We start from the raw sequence: 15,378 nt of genomic DNA, 5'->3' as shown, positions 1-15,378 counted from the left end.
CCCTCCCTCCCTCCCTCCCTCCCTTCCTTCCTTCCGTTCACCTCCCTCTACTCTTCTTTTTTTTTTTCTTCTCAATTTTTTATCCCCTAACAATAACAGGGTCCATAGTGTCCTCATTTAAATTCAGACATCATGTTCTCAAAATGCAATGATTACAATATTCTCTAGGCTATATGAAATAATTTGCTAACAGGAAGTACATTTTGAATATTTGCTATCAAGTAAACAGAAGACTGATATCTAAAACGGGTATCTTAGGTCTATTGCATTTAAATCATTGGCTAACATTACCTTTGTGAATTTTCTTTCCTTTTTAAATTCAACAGCGTCTAGCCAGCTCAAAAGCTCACACCTCAAGATTCATCAGTGCCAATCTTCCATGTAATAAATTCAAAAACCGCCTTGTTAATATTATGCCATATGAATCCACAAGGGTGTGCCTGCAGCCTATCCGAGGAGTTGAAGGCTCTGATTACATCAATGCCAGTTTCCTTGATGGATATAGGTATCTATCCTCACCCCCTTGACAATCCAAAGCCTTGATATTTGCATGTGCTGTAGATTTATAACCACAAAGAATTTCATCACAATTCAATGCCATTTTCTTTCTGAATACATCATCTTTCAATTACTTGGTGGTGGTGGCTTATTTATCTATTTATTTTTAGATAGAATTCAGCAGTATTAATAGTATTTCTATTGCATGGGCGAGTGGGGGAGTGTGTTTTTGTGGTACATGTACATGCTTATATGGGTGTGTGCATTTGAGTGGGTATAATGTATGTGTGTGTTTATACCGGGGTGGGTATGTTGAGAGTACGTGTGCTTGTGAATATCAGAGATCAGCCTTACATGTCTCCCTTTCCAGCTTATTTTTTGAGAAGGGTCTGTCACTGAACCTAGAGCTCATCCCTTCAGTTAAATTAGGTGGCTGATAAGACCTAGAGAACTCCCTGTTACCTACCTACCATCTCCCTTCCAGGACTCGATTTGATTACTGAGGATCTGAACAGCAGATACTTTACCAACAGAACCATCTCCTCAGCCTCTGATTATTGCTTCTTTTAACCTGACCTTGTAACCTATTCATTCAAAAACCATTTAGATATGGAAGTTGATAAGGAAGCTACTTAGTGCCTTTTTTCATATATTTAATAGATTATGTGAGCCTTGTTTCTAGAAAACAGAGTCACACAACTAAGAATTTAATTGATTTGTATAACATGAAATTGAGCTACCAGTTTTGCACTAAATTTAAATAACACTGTTAAAGACATCCATAGTAATATTAACAACATAATTGATTTTACAATGTCCCCAAAATGTACTAAACAATCTTATTGATTATGTATCCTAATGGAACTCCCCTGCAATTGAATTAATAATATGTGTGCGACTAGTATTAACAATTCCCAAATAAATGTGTGCATGTCTTCAAAATACTTTAACATTTTCTTTCATCCTCTCTACTCAGACAACAGAAAGCCTACATTGCTACCCAAGGGCCCTTAGCAGAGACAACTGAAGACTTTTGGCGCATGCTTTGGGAACACAACTCCACCATCGTTGTGATGCTCACCAAGCTGAGAGAAATGGGCAGAGTAAGTGTGTCACCCAATTTGGAAAACCACATCAAATTTATTAATTTACAGGTTTTTGAAAGATTCTAGACTTTGGCTGCAGAGACATGCAATAGTAGGGACCACTGAGTCAGTCAGTGGGACCCAATGACTTACATTCGACATATGCTTATTACTTTTTATCTGAATAGGTTAGTTTTATGATCATATGGGCCTCATGTAAAGCAACTTGAACTCTTGTCTTTCACTCTTAAGCCAAACTGTATTTTTCTTGTCCATTGAACATGGTTCTAGAAAGCAGCATAATATTTCATCAGTTATAATAGCAAATTAGATTTTAAGAATAATTATTCTGAAGTACATATCAAGCAGCATCAGAGAGATACTTGAAGCGCCACCACCCGGACTGCACTTGAAAGCAGGTTTGCAGTGCCATTAGAGATAGTCCCATTCTGTCTCTTTTTATATATTACATGATAGACTTATGGCTAAAGCCCAACTCTTAGAACTCATTTAGAAAGCAAAAGGATGTAAGGCCAAGAAGTTATCTATCTTGCCTTAATCTGCCTGCTGATTCGGCAAAGTCATCAGAACTGCCAGGACCCCAGATTCCTCAGTTAACAGCTACTATTGAACTGGGTCATCTCAGGGGCTTCTTCTTGCTTTATCCTGCATGACTTCCTATTATAAACTGTAGTGGTATAAAAACAAGTGTGCTGATGTAATACAGCACTAACAGCATTGCCCAAGGAATTATATAATTATTTAAATAATTTATACATGAAAGATAACTGCCCAGTTTAAAAGCCCAGTTCAAGTGGTATTTAATAAGTAGCTATGATTTGCCATACTCTATGTTGGGTTTTTTTTTTTTTTTTTTTTTTTGGAGAAAAAAAAATTACACCAGATAGTTTGCCTGTCTTTAGGAGAGAGATTCAAAAGATTAGGTACCTGCCTTGAATTTTAGAATTTTATTAACAAGAGAACAAATGTAGATAGCAAAATATTTTTTACTCCTTATAGAGTTTAACATTAATCTCTCCTTATAGGAGAAATGTCACCAGTACTGGCCAGCTGAACGATCTGCAAGATACCAGTATTTTGTTGTAGATCCCATGGCTGAATATAACATGCCTCAGTATATCCTGAGGGAATTCAAGGTCACGGATGCCAGGGTAAGTTCAGCTCATAGTTAGCTAGAAATTAGGGTTATATATACTCCTCTGGGAGAAACATTTTCTAATAACCATTCTCAAAAGGAAAAGAAATCATGCATTGTAGATGACTTTAAAGGAAAGGAATCTGTAACATTCCCTCTATCTGGGAAGTGTTTTCATAAGCCCAGGCTTGGCTTCCCTTCAAGTGTAACACCTGGAAGCCCAGCTTTGGGGAATGCAGTGAGGGCTTGTGTTGGGAAGTGTGTACTGATTGGTTGACTGCACTTAAGTTCACCTTCTCAGCACATTCTCATTGGAGAGCTTTTGATTTCTTCATTACTTAAGGCTGTAAATGTGGTGTTGGTTTTACAGTCCTTGAGGTCATATGGGCTTGTAGGTTAATTTGGTATGACTTTAAAACTGCAGAGCAAGTGGCATTCCTTGGAAGGTTCTGACAAGCCTTGCACATTCTAATTTGATTCCTGGCATCGTCTGTTCCTCCATGTGCTAATGTGTCTGTCCACGAGAGCTGTGAACTCACAACCCTTGTTGGCTAATTTCCATTTGCATTTCTCACAAAGATTGCTGAGTCCAAGGCTCAGCCCTAATGTAAGAGGTTCTACACATAAACTTTAATATCTTTGCCATTAGCCACTCTCAAACCATGATTGCAAACACATCTTAGGGAGACTGGGTCAGTTCAAAACTCCACTTTAGTTTTAGAACTGTCATAGTGGGTGGGTTGACTAAAACTCCAGGAGACAATATGTAGTTAGTTGATCCATTAGTTTTTCCTGAAAGAAGCTTTCACTCAGTTCATATTTGTAGATTGTCTACTAATAAGCCTAGCCCTGGCTATGACACAGAGACAGAGGAGACAAAGACAGAATATGATTCATAGGAGGACAAGACTTGTTAATCCTAGAAAGTGGTATATCAAATACTCTGACTGTGACTACTTACAGGGCTATCATGATACAAGATCTCATTTTTTAATTGTCCAAGTAAGCACTCCCTGATGCTTGCTACTATCCCTTCAGTATGAGTCGAAGACGTAAGTTCCTTTAACGTAAATTTCCTAGCTATTTCTGGTAATTGAAAGGAGAATACAGGTTTAACCCATGAAGAACACATTTAACCTAGCTCCAAGTTAAGCCTAATAACATTGAGAAAAGAAAGAGGGGAGCAGGTATGTGTTCAGATCATTTTGAAAAGACTCTCTGTGCTTAGCTGCCAGAGGCCTTGTTGTGTATGCTGCCAGCATGCTAGTGATCTCAGGTTCTGAGTTCAGAAAGCCAGTTGGCCCTTGAGAATGCAGCATTGTTAAGCAACTAACCTTTAAACAATCAGATGGTCTCTCTCCAAATAGTAAATATTTATGTATCTGGCCTGGTTTTGATGTTACTCGTGACTAAGGACAAAAATGAAATCCCCAGGACACTCAGAGGAGAGCTCTGCCATGTGCAGTTTCTGATTTTCCTCCCTTTACTTTCTGAGAAAAAGAGGGAAATAAATCCACCCTCTACACTAAACATCTGCGAGTTACTGACTCGGCCAGATACTTCTGTTGCTCCTCTGTATTCTCATGGAATATTTGTGCTCTTCTATTAATTTTCAGGCATGTATTCTGAACCACTAGGGTCCGTGATGTGTACCCATGCTGAGTTAACCCATACACTCTTTTTTCCATTTGCCTGGGATTGAGTTATTTGTATAAATCTTACAAACATGCATGCCTGGTCCATAAGACTCTTAAAAGGAAAGATTAATTCCCAAGAATGTGAAGCATTCTTGCCACTGGGAGTAGCTCTTCAGGTGGGACCAATCGCAGTAAGCATGGGTTACCCTGATGTGTCAGAGCAGGAATTCCTGTTATCTATGAGTAAAGCATCTCTTCTGCTACTGTTGTACTTCAAACAATTCCAAGAAGAATCAGAAGTAATTCATGACCTTCTGCTATTAATGTGGAACTTCTTGAAAAGTTTTATATTCAGAACTTAGAAATACCAGGTAAATGCTTCAGATATCCACCATGAATTTAGTGTTTGTGGACTTTGTCATGTGTACAAAACATGATAGTAAAAGAAGAACACCTATTTTGTGGATTATCATATTTTAGATATAGCTTCTTTTCTTAGAATTTTGGAGTTGTCTTTGTATATTACTTAATTCCTGAAGCCAGTCAGGAAGAAACCTCTGATTTAAAGAAGGCGGGGGCAGTGGTACAATACTTGCAAATAATCGCTTTGGATTCTGTATTGGTTCCTTTTTCTGTTTCTGTGATAAAATACTGACCAAAAGCAAGTTGAAAGTAAAGATTTACTTGGTTACAGGTTCATCATCAAGGGAAACCAGGGAAAGAGCTCAAAGCAGGAACGTGGAGGCAGGAACTGAAGCAGAGACCATAGAGGAGCACTGCTTGCTGTGTTGCTCTCCCATGTCTCTCTAATTCCTCTCGACTTCTTATACCAGCCAGGAGCATCCATCTAGGGGTGGCACTGCCACTGTTGGCTGCACCCTCCCATATCAATCACTAATCAAGAAAATGCTCACTCATGTGCACACAGGACAGTCTGAGGGAAACAATTCTCTAATTTAGGGTTCCTTCTCCCAGAGACTCTGATTTGTGTCAGGTTGACAAAAACAAACCAGCACACTGCCCTTAAGCTGGAATTTAAGCTTAACTACATGGTTCATGCTGTGTCTCACATGTGGCTTGAAAATGTGTATCTCAGAGACATGGTGGGGCAGCCAAGTCAACTACCTGGTTTATGTTAGATCCTTTAAATATTGCCATCTGTCATTTACGGTACTAGAAATATGCATGGCTGATGTGACAACATGTCAATGTGACAACAGCAATTCTCTGATCTAGGTGACATGCCTGCATACTACCTTCACACTCCTCCTGTGAATAAGTCATTAGACTGAATATAATATTTGGGGAAATATTTGTGTGTGTGTGTGTGTGTGTGTGTGTGTTGTATTTGATTATCTCAAACTTTGAAGCTCAGAAGTGCTTCTGAAGAGGATAACTCAAATAGATTTGTAATTTAAATATGTATAAATGTTGGCAGTGTAGGCAGTAAATAAGACACACACATAACTAAGCTTCCACTGGACACGTTCCTAACTGTTTTCTTCTCTTTTTATTTATTGGGGAAACAAAATCATGTCTGTTCTTGTGGTCTTTGTACTTGCTGAATCCTCCTGGCCTGCTGCTACATGCTGGCTGTGTGGCTTCACCTAAAAAGGATGGCCAGTCCCGAACAGTGAGGCAGTTCCAGTTCACTGACTGGCCAGAACAAGGAGTGCCAAAGTCTGGAGAAGGATTTATTGACTTCATTGGCCAAGTCCATAAAACAAAGGAACAGTTTGGCCAAGATGGGCCCATTTCGGTGCATTGCAGGTGAGCAGAGTCACTAATGCTAACTGGACATTTGCGATGCTTGTCAGCTTTGAAAATGGGTGTTCTCTGTTCACTTTGTATACCAGCTTGTTATGGTATATCTGTCTAATTGAAATTTGTTTTCAAAATGTTCTATGAGACATAATGTAAATACTTGTTTATTTTTCCATAAAATGAAAAAATAGAATGTTTTTTATCCCCCCAATTGATTCCTTGTTAAAGAAAGAAAGAAAGAAAGAAAGAAAGAAAGAAAGAAAGAAAGAAAGAAAGAAAGAAAGAGTTTCAAGTTGCCAAGAACTGTTGGTGTTTACCCAGAAATAATGTGTAATACTAATCCCTTTCAGTGTTTGCTTTCTTTTTATGTAGCTGCACTTACAACTGCCTTTCTGTATCTTCTCCTTTTGTCTCTTGAAAAAGAAACTGTGAATAGCTGCCAAGCCTTAATAGCAATCCTAATTCTTGCAAGTCAATAAGTGATTAGTATGGTGCCTCAGTTCAAAATGCAATTTGCTTGAAAATTGTTGCTATATCAGAAAATGAAGCACCTTCAATTTAATTATTTTCAACAGTTTCTAGAGCATTTTATAATTTAAGTCACTGAAGTTAATAGAAATACTAAGTGAATGCCTTTGACATCCACCATAAATTTAGTGCTTGTCGAAGCTGTGGTATGTGGGAAACATAGTAAAGGGAATTCACCTTTTATTTTTTAATACTGTATATTGGGATTCTAAAAGTTTGAAGTTTCAGTTTTCAATATGTTTACAGTCAAAGTCTTAAAAACATTTATGTTTAAAATGTCTGGTGCTTTAAAAACCTATTGTTATCAATACCCTAGGAAGGAATATCTCAAAATGGAAAAATTAGACATAGACTTCAGGATACATGCTCTTGTCCCAGATCTATATTTTTACAAAGGCATATACAGTGAGCTTCCATTTTCTCTGCAGGTCTCTGTGATCTTTTCTAGCACTGCTTTTCTCTCAAACTTGGTAGCATTTGCATTATGCTGCCAAAACCCCTTGCTATAGATAGAATGTGATGTGTGGTCTCCAATATTTAAAGTTGAAACATAATAGTTTTTTTTAATCTAGCATATAATTTCTTCTCCTAACTCAGACATATCTTTCCTTCATTTTGAATTCCTTGAATTAACACATTTCTAGCATATTAAACTAACTCAGTAAGATTCAATTAATTTAGAAGTTAATGAGGCAGATGTCTATTCTTTTCTTAAAATTTCTTAATAGAAACCCAGAAGTACTGGTTTTAGTTATATTGATTAATCAAGTTAAAGTAAGATACACTTTAGAATATCTGGATGATTCAACAAAAGTGCTACAAGTCAGAGTCTCTCATGAGTTAGAGACATTCAGGGTTGGAGGGCCATTTAAGATCACATGACAGTTGGTGGGAGCAAATATATCGAAGTCCTTTTTAACAACTGCTCATTGGTTTAAAGCCTTACTTAGCATTTTTCCTTAGATTCATGAGAAAGCGCCGTTTGTAAAAGCATGCACTATTTATATATGCCTGTCAGCTACATCCCAGAGTAAATGAATCCATCTATTTTCAACAGCCTGTGCCCAAGCCTTATACACAACATTTAAGTAAGGATAACAAATGTAGGAACTTTTTTTTTCAGATTATTCAAAGTTCTTGGTACCCAAACCCCCAGAAAAAGCTATCAACTAGTTTTCTTCCTTGCAATTATGAAGATCCTGGAATTATCTTAAACTACAAAAGAAAGAGAAAGATATTCAAAACCTTCCTGAAATGGTAGAATGAGAGTTGGGATATTTTAGCAGCCACTCACCTGGAAATAAGCAATTCAGTGTAGAGCTCACTGGCTCAGAGCTGTACTGTCACAGGGCCTTTTAACAATCTGTTGAAAGTTATATCTTTCCTGAAATTGGGGTATAATTTGATATTTCTACAATCAATGCAATTTGGATACTCATAGTTTCAAAGGCTAAGAGAAAAACCTTCCCATAACAGAAAGTCTACTATCCAATGTAATATCAACACTGAAGTGGTCTTTACATCATGTGTTGCCTGTTTTGATGATGGCATAACTTTCATAGATTATGTTATTAATACACTAGAAAGGAAGACTCTCCATGATATGTTCCTCCTTATTCTAATTTACTTCATACTTTACATAGAGTCAAGGTCTTCAGTTTTAGAGTTTACATGAAAAGTACAATCCTGTATTTGATCTGCTTATACTTTTGCCTATTGATTTTATAGTATTATTTCTTGACCTTTTCGGCTAAAGTTCCAAAGTGTTTTATAAATGCAATCTACTTTATAAGACCCAATTCTAATTACGTATTCTCACATATTATATCAACACATCACCTGGTAAACACATAGTAAAAGCATTCCCACTTCATCCGTAACATGCTTGTGGAGAAACTGGAAATATGGAAGCCGGTAACAGAATATCTAGAGAGCAAGTGAGGCCAGGACTATGAACACGTTACTCATGCTGCCTTTGTTCTCAACGCAGTGCCGGCGTTGGAAGAACTGGAGTTTTCATAACATTGAGTATTGTGTTGGAAAGAATGAGATATGAAGGGGTGGTAGATATCTTCCAGACAGTCAAAATGTTAAGAACACAACGACCAGCCATGGTACAAACAGAGGTAAGAAAGAACTTGGTGTCGCCTTCTGAAAACCTCAGTCCTCTGTGGGTCTAAGATATACTTGCAAAACACAGAAGTGCAGCATAGGAAAAGCAACCAGTTACTTACCTAGTATTTTAATATCTTATCTCCCAACTCATTAAGTATGGGGACAACGCCAAAATCTTCAAACTGTTCTGAAGATTATATGAAGTTCTATAATGGGTTGAAATACATTAAATTGTTACCATCTTTAACTCATAAAATGTCTCTTTCACATATTTCTCTCTCTCTCTCTCTCTCTCTCTCTCTCTCTCTCTCTCTCTCTCTCTGTGTGTGTGTGTGTGTGTGTGTGTATTAATATAAACCTGGTACATAATTTTAGGTCGAGACATATAAAGTCACGTGTCTGGTAGAGAACATTCTCTCAGCTACTTTTACCTTTCTGTTTTCTATTTGCTCACAGAGACATGGGGTGTTAGTGTTTTGTTTTACATGACTGGCCATATTAAATATTTGGAACTTAGAAATGACCTGTTTTCTATTCCCTAATTAATATGTACATTTCTTGGTTTAAGGCCATGATTTCGAGAATCAGAGAGGTAGTATTTATATTCCTCAAATAGCCACCAGATTATACAATTTATATGTATTCTTCAATTTGCAGTATCGTCTACACTTTGGTTTCAAAATACTACAAGCACTTGGCTTGCAATACTTAAAACATTATGTCAGTCTGACAAACATAATGGGTGTTGGGGTGACAGAGGGAAATTGGACATTTAAAAAGCCTTAGCACTTAGCCAAGCAACTTACTGTGACAAGACAGAAAAGCAAACTCCATTTATTTTGCATTACCATTTTTATTGTAGAAAAATGCACATTTAAGCAAAATAGAAGCTATCTACTTTCAGCCCCATTGGCTACTGAAAATAAGTTTCTTTTATGGGGAAAATCCTACTTTTTCTCATCCCTGTGGTTATCTGTAAATTGTAATTTTTCTATCTCCCCAACAGTGTTCCAATTTATTTCAATATGACAGGTCCCTTCCCTGTGTGAGAAAAGACATGTTTCATATCTTTCTATTTTGGTGTTAGTCTTCTAGAACAGACAACTTGCAGCCGTACTGAATTTTAGGACAAATGTTGCAGGTACTTTGAATGTAGGCAGCCATTCTCGGGAGTGAGAAGGCAGAAAGTGCAATGCTACATAAACATTTTGTATGCCTGCTGTTCTTGCAAAACTACCTTTCAGTTCTGTCTTAGTTAAGGTTTCTATTCAACAAAACACCATAACTAGAAGCAAGTTGGTAAGGAAAGGGGTTTTGGCTTACACTTCCATAGCACTGTTCATCACCAGTGGACAGGAACTCAAACCGGGCAGGAACCTCAAGGCAGGAGATGATGCAGAGGCCATGGAGGGATACTGCTTACTGGCTCATTCCTCATAGCTTGCTTAGAGTGCTTTCTTAGAACCCAGGACTACCAGTCCAGGGAAAACCCCACCCCCAATGGGCTCAGCCCATTGACATCAATCACTAATTAAGGAAATATCCCACTTGCTTTTCTAAAGCACAGTCTTATGGAGGCATTTTCTCTTAATTATTTATTTTATTGGATATTTTATGTATTTACATTTCAGATGTTATCCCCCTTCCTGGTTCCCTCTCGAGAACCCCCTTATCCATCCTCCCTCCCCTTCCTTCTATTAGGGTACTCCCCCTCCCATCCATTCCTACCTCACCACCCGGGCATTCACTACACTGGACTGTAATATTCACTGGAGTTATTTTGGCTTGGAATTAGAAGCCTGAATTGGGTTGACTGGTGAAGTTAAAACCCCCACATGGTTAATTGTTTTTGTTCATTGTCTGTTGTTCATCAGGCTGAATTAAAGTGGTAGCATTGCTGCTCTATAGATATAATTTTTCTTTATAATACTGATTTTATTTCTTAATTAAAACATCTATTTTCTTCATTTCTTCTCCCATACCCTGTGTCCTACAGGATCAATACCAGTTCTGCTATCGAGCCGCACTAGAATACCTGGGCAGCTTTGATCACTATGCAACGTAGAAACCCCTGACCCCTTCTGGATTTTTACTACAGGCCCTTCGCTATCCATGGAGTCTCTTCTGAGCCATACAGGGCACTTGAGAAGTCCTTCTTAACTTCTAGCTAACAGCCACTTAGTGGGACTATTACAAAACAAAAAAACAAACTCTTCCAAGTGGACCAAGAATTCACAGTTTAATCATCTAACCTGAAAAATAATAACAAGAATCCTGACTTAGGAGGCATCTGAAGAATTTTATTTACAGATACCTCAAGGATTCACAATAAAGGGAAGAAGAAATGACAGCAAAGAACCACCATCTTGTTCAGGATTGCTTGATAGGGACAGAGAGAGCTTGCCTGTGGGCCTCAGTTCAGCACAAGGAATTTGCTGGTGTGGCTGCTCACATAAGGTGGACTCTGCTTCAACATCACCCCTTTCCCCGTGCCACTCATACTTACATTTTAGGGGTAAGGGTGGGGATGTTTAGAAAAAGAAAGTCCTTGATTTCATTTTTATGTTGTAAAGATTCTGCTGACCTGTGCTTCATTTCTAACTATGTAAACTTTTTTTTAAACAAAATGTATCATTCGATAAAGTAAACTTATAACGTTAAGTAATTCTTCATATTTTTTTTATTTCTAAATTCTAGGTCTTTTTAAGCTGTAGAATGGTTATCTGTAATATCTTACTGTAGAAATATTGAATAATTTGAAACTTTGCACATTTTTGTGCAATGCTCAGTCTACAGTACCTGTCTCAACAGCTATTACTCACATGTTTTGTTTTGATTAACTGATGAGAAAGTGCCCATTCTCTGCAAGCTTCAAGGGGAATTTTGTTTTGCATTGTTTTCTTTTAGGAATCAACAGGGAGGCGCAAAGTATAAAGTTGCTGCTAACATGTATATATACATAGATATCTATATTTTAAGGGTATCTATGAATATATAGACAGTATGTCCACACAAAGATTTAACTGCCATTCGGTTCCTCCATGGTTTAGGTTTTTGGGGGTTTTTTGTTTGTTTGTTTTAATTTTTTTATTTTTAAGTATAGAAAGCGATTGTAAACATCTATTCAAGTTACTTTTAGTATTGTGAAACTTTAATTTGTAAAGGGAATTGAGGAGTGCACATCATTGATTATTGAGCCTCGCCCGTAACTTTCCGGCCTTGTATTCCCCCTTCTATCCAACCATATCCACAAATACTGTTTTGTTAGCCAGGCTTCCGACAAAATTCAATATTTCTAACACTCTAGTGCAATAACAATTGTTAAATATCTAAAAGGTGTGCATGTGGGAAAGGTCAGTGCATATCCCTTTAGGAGGGAAGAATGTTGTAATATATCAGCTATCAAGTTGTTGGGTTTTTTTTAAAAAAGTATATTCAATCATATATTGTCTATAGTACGTGCTATGAAATTTGCATTTATTATATGTAACAGGGGCAAAGCCAAACTCATGTTACTCTTTTCAGTCAGAAACATGTTGTGGCAGCGGCGTTCCTGGGAGGCGCTGTGCTGTTTCATTCGGTTTTAGTTCTGCATTTAGAGTGCCTTATAATTGATACCTATTTTAATAACATTTCTTTTTATCTTTCGGTTCTGATTTCCATTAGATGTTCACATCTGTTTCTCTTTCAATTAAAACATTGTCTGTCCACCACATGTATACAAACTCTTTGAATAATATGCATTCCTAGTTTTCAGCCAAGTGGGGGATGTTAGTGACTGTACCAGCCCAAAGCACTTGGATAATCAGGGCCTCTCCTTTCCTCATTGTCACATCAGGAAGAGCAACTTGGTTCACTTCAGATCCCTTCCAAATCTGCTCCGGAGCATGCAGTAACCACCAGTCTTACTTATAGAAACAACTTCGGGATATATTTGATATTCCATTAGGATTTTTCTGAAAGGGGCAATAAATTATATATATATATATATATATATATATATATATATATATACATGTATGTATCTCCCCAAACATTTCCATAGGAAGCCATGGATGATGGCATGAGTTTGCCACATGCTATATGATTTTAAAGTACCCTCCACAAATACTGAATACTCTGAAAGAGTTTTGATACAGGTGTAATATTTTGGTTTAATTTTAGCTTCATGATGGTCTGCATGGAAGGGCATTTGGTTTCACATCTTCCCATCACTAGCAGAATAAAATCCTAGAGACCAAACACTTGCAACGATCATATTTGAGCATCTTTTTTTTGTAAAAAAACCAAAAAACAAAAAACAAAAATTAAAAAAAAATGAACAAAAACAAAAAAAGAGAAAAAATAGAAGTATATATATAATACTAAAAAAAGAAACTAGAAGGCTACCTCAGAATGAGACTCTCTAACCTACATCAGAACCAGATAGAATGTGCACTGTGTGAGTCTATTGTTTTCTTTTCACTTGTACCATTGAAGGTTTATCCAAGTGCCCGGTTGCTCAGTGCTGTGATTTTTGTTTTAAGTGAAACAAGGGAGGTCAGATAGGTTATTGTGTCATCTAGACATGCCATTTTGGACATGTTGGATCTAATGGAATATCACACACCAGAATGACTGGCCAGTGAGCTGTTTGTCTCTCGGCAACAAAACTGCCTGTATGGCAGGAACAATGACAGTAATCCGCAAAAGAAATGGATGGGACGTGTCTTGCAGGAGGATGAGGTGGGCGTTACTCCAGAATCAGGAGCTGGTCCTAGAACTAACTCCCCACTGTCACTGATGTGCATTCCACTCTACTTTGCTTTATGACCATTCAAGTTTAATTTCCCAGGCAAACATCAGTATCTACCATTACCATAGACATCAAAGTTTCCAGTTATTTTCATCATCATAACCAGTACGGTGCTATTATTTACCTATGTATGTGTAGTTATGTATAATTTTGTAATTAGTTACAATGGTAAAATATCAAATATATAAAAGTGATTTGTACAGAACTTTATTTTAGCTCTTTTTTAAAAATGGTTTGCATGGTTAGACAAGGCAAGGACAGCCAGGGGAGGGAAGGGCCTCTAGGGAACTTCGCACTTTCTACACCTTTGTACTATGCACTGCCCTATTGATTCTACACCCAATAATGTTATTACTTGAACCCATCTGTAAGGAACTGCTTCAGAAGTTCATTTATGTGTCTGTGGAAAACAACACATCACAGCAGGAAAGGAAAAAATGCCTAGTAGCACACACAGTTTTTTTCTTTCCTGTTGAGTTTTGGGTTAGCTTTGTTTCAGTCTTTCTTGTCATTTTAAAATTCCCTTCCCATTTTTTCTCCTTTGGTTTTGATTTCCATTGGGTATATGGGTGCCCTGATACTCCAGCAGAGGTCAGAAGGCTACAGATCCATCCTATCCATCCGTTACATGGCTTTGCCATACAAGCTTGGAGTGTCTTTACAAAGATAACAGTTGTGTTCTTTGCTCTCGTTTTGGATGCATAGACTGAAAATTCAAAAAAAAATAACTTGTAAAATGGCTTGTTAAAAAAATACAATTACCTCTAATTAGTAGTACGCGTAAGTGTTTTACAGAATGAAAGGCGTGCTTTTTATTTTCTTACTTCGTTACATTGGTGGCGAAAGAAGTCTGTATGAAAATCAGTTCTTTGCTGACACAGGTTCCATTTGTTACAAATGAATTCTAATAAAAATGTCAGTGTTATGCAGTCCTGGCCTTTGTTTTTGTCCACTCCAAGCATGTTGCTTTCAAACTAACTAGTTATTCCCTCTTTTCTGGCTATCTGCTTAGGTCCTATGTACTGGCAGGCATTATATTTACTAAGAATCTGCTACTCACAAGTGTCTGCCCTTGAGGTAAGCACTTTCTACTGCTAAGCAAACAAGTTAAGAGAAATAACTTCATGTATTCATATATAAGGTCAAGGGGATTATTTTCATTGATGGTGGAGAACATAGAACATATCGGATCCTGTGAAAGGTCTACTGTTCGGTATACATTGTGTATGTCAGTTTAATGTTGACAGAAACCATAGCTTTCCTGCACATAAAAATAGCTTCATAGTGTTCATTTATTGAGCATTTAGAAACATGGTTGAGAAAACACTTTGCTTTGGATTGTTTACTCCGTATTAATTGTAACAGTAGATGAGGTTTGTTCTATGTATTGGGAAAACAGCTCTGAAGAAGTGAGACACTGCTATAAACAGTGAATATTCTAAGACAGGCTGGCACTGACTCAATGAAAACATCACATTAAGACATGCTATCACAGAAAAGACAGTGGCCTGAAGCAAGCCTGTCTGCTGTAAGTGAGAGAATTTATTATTCAAATTGGCCTAGAGAAAAAAAGAAAGGTGTTTGTTGTCTTGTAGACCCCAAACTCAAATCATACTAATATAGCAGGAAGCTAAAATCTCCTGCCTGGTTTCTACTTCTTTAGTCCTGGCCTAACTAGTAGGATGTAAACATTTACCCTGACAGCACACACAGTGGTTCTACATCGGATAGATTGCTGTTGGTCTTGCTGGTCACATTTGGAATAATTGATCATCTCAGTCATGCAAATGAAGACAGAAG

The 15,378-nt window shown here is 37.4% G+C and overlaps 1 protein-coding gene across 43 annotated transcripts in view; it reads left to right on the top strand.

Moving 5' to 3' along the window:
- Ptprd (protein tyrosine phosphatase receptor type D) overlaps positions 1-14,508 on the top strand; it is a 2,211,569-nt gene extending 2,197,061 nt beyond the window's left edge. For 21 of the 43 annotated variants that reach the window (XM_029475769.1, XM_029475763.1, XM_029475761.1 and 18 more), the window contains 6 exons: positions 327-505; positions 1,475-1,601; positions 2,630-2,755; positions 5,992-6,146; positions 8,659-8,794; positions 10,780-10,893. In XM_029475769.1, the coding sequence (XP_029331629.1) occupies positions 327-505; positions 1,475-1,601; positions 2,630-2,755; positions 5,992-6,146; positions 8,659-8,794; positions 10,780-10,848 (792 nt within the window). In that variant the 3' untranslated portion in view covers positions 10,849-10,893. Of the gene's footprint in view, positions 1-326; positions 506-1,474; positions 1,602-2,629; positions 2,756-5,991; positions 6,147-8,658; positions 8,795-10,779 lie in introns of all 43 variants that reach the window. The other 22 variants (XM_029475790.1, XM_029475789.1, XM_029475786.1 and 19 more) reach the window with 2 other exon arrangements.
- Positions 14,509-15,378: the final 870 nt, after the last annotated feature.

The sequence above is a fragment of the Mus caroli genome, chromosome 4 (assembly GCF_900094665.2).
Source record: "Mus caroli chromosome 4, CAROLI_EIJ_v1.1, whole genome shotgun sequence".
Classification (NCBI taxonomy): domain Eukaryota; kingdom Metazoa; phylum Chordata; class Mammalia; order Rodentia; family Muridae; genus Mus; species Mus caroli.
Note: the sequence above shows the minus strand (reverse complement) of the source record. Positions and strands in the feature narration are given on the sequence as shown.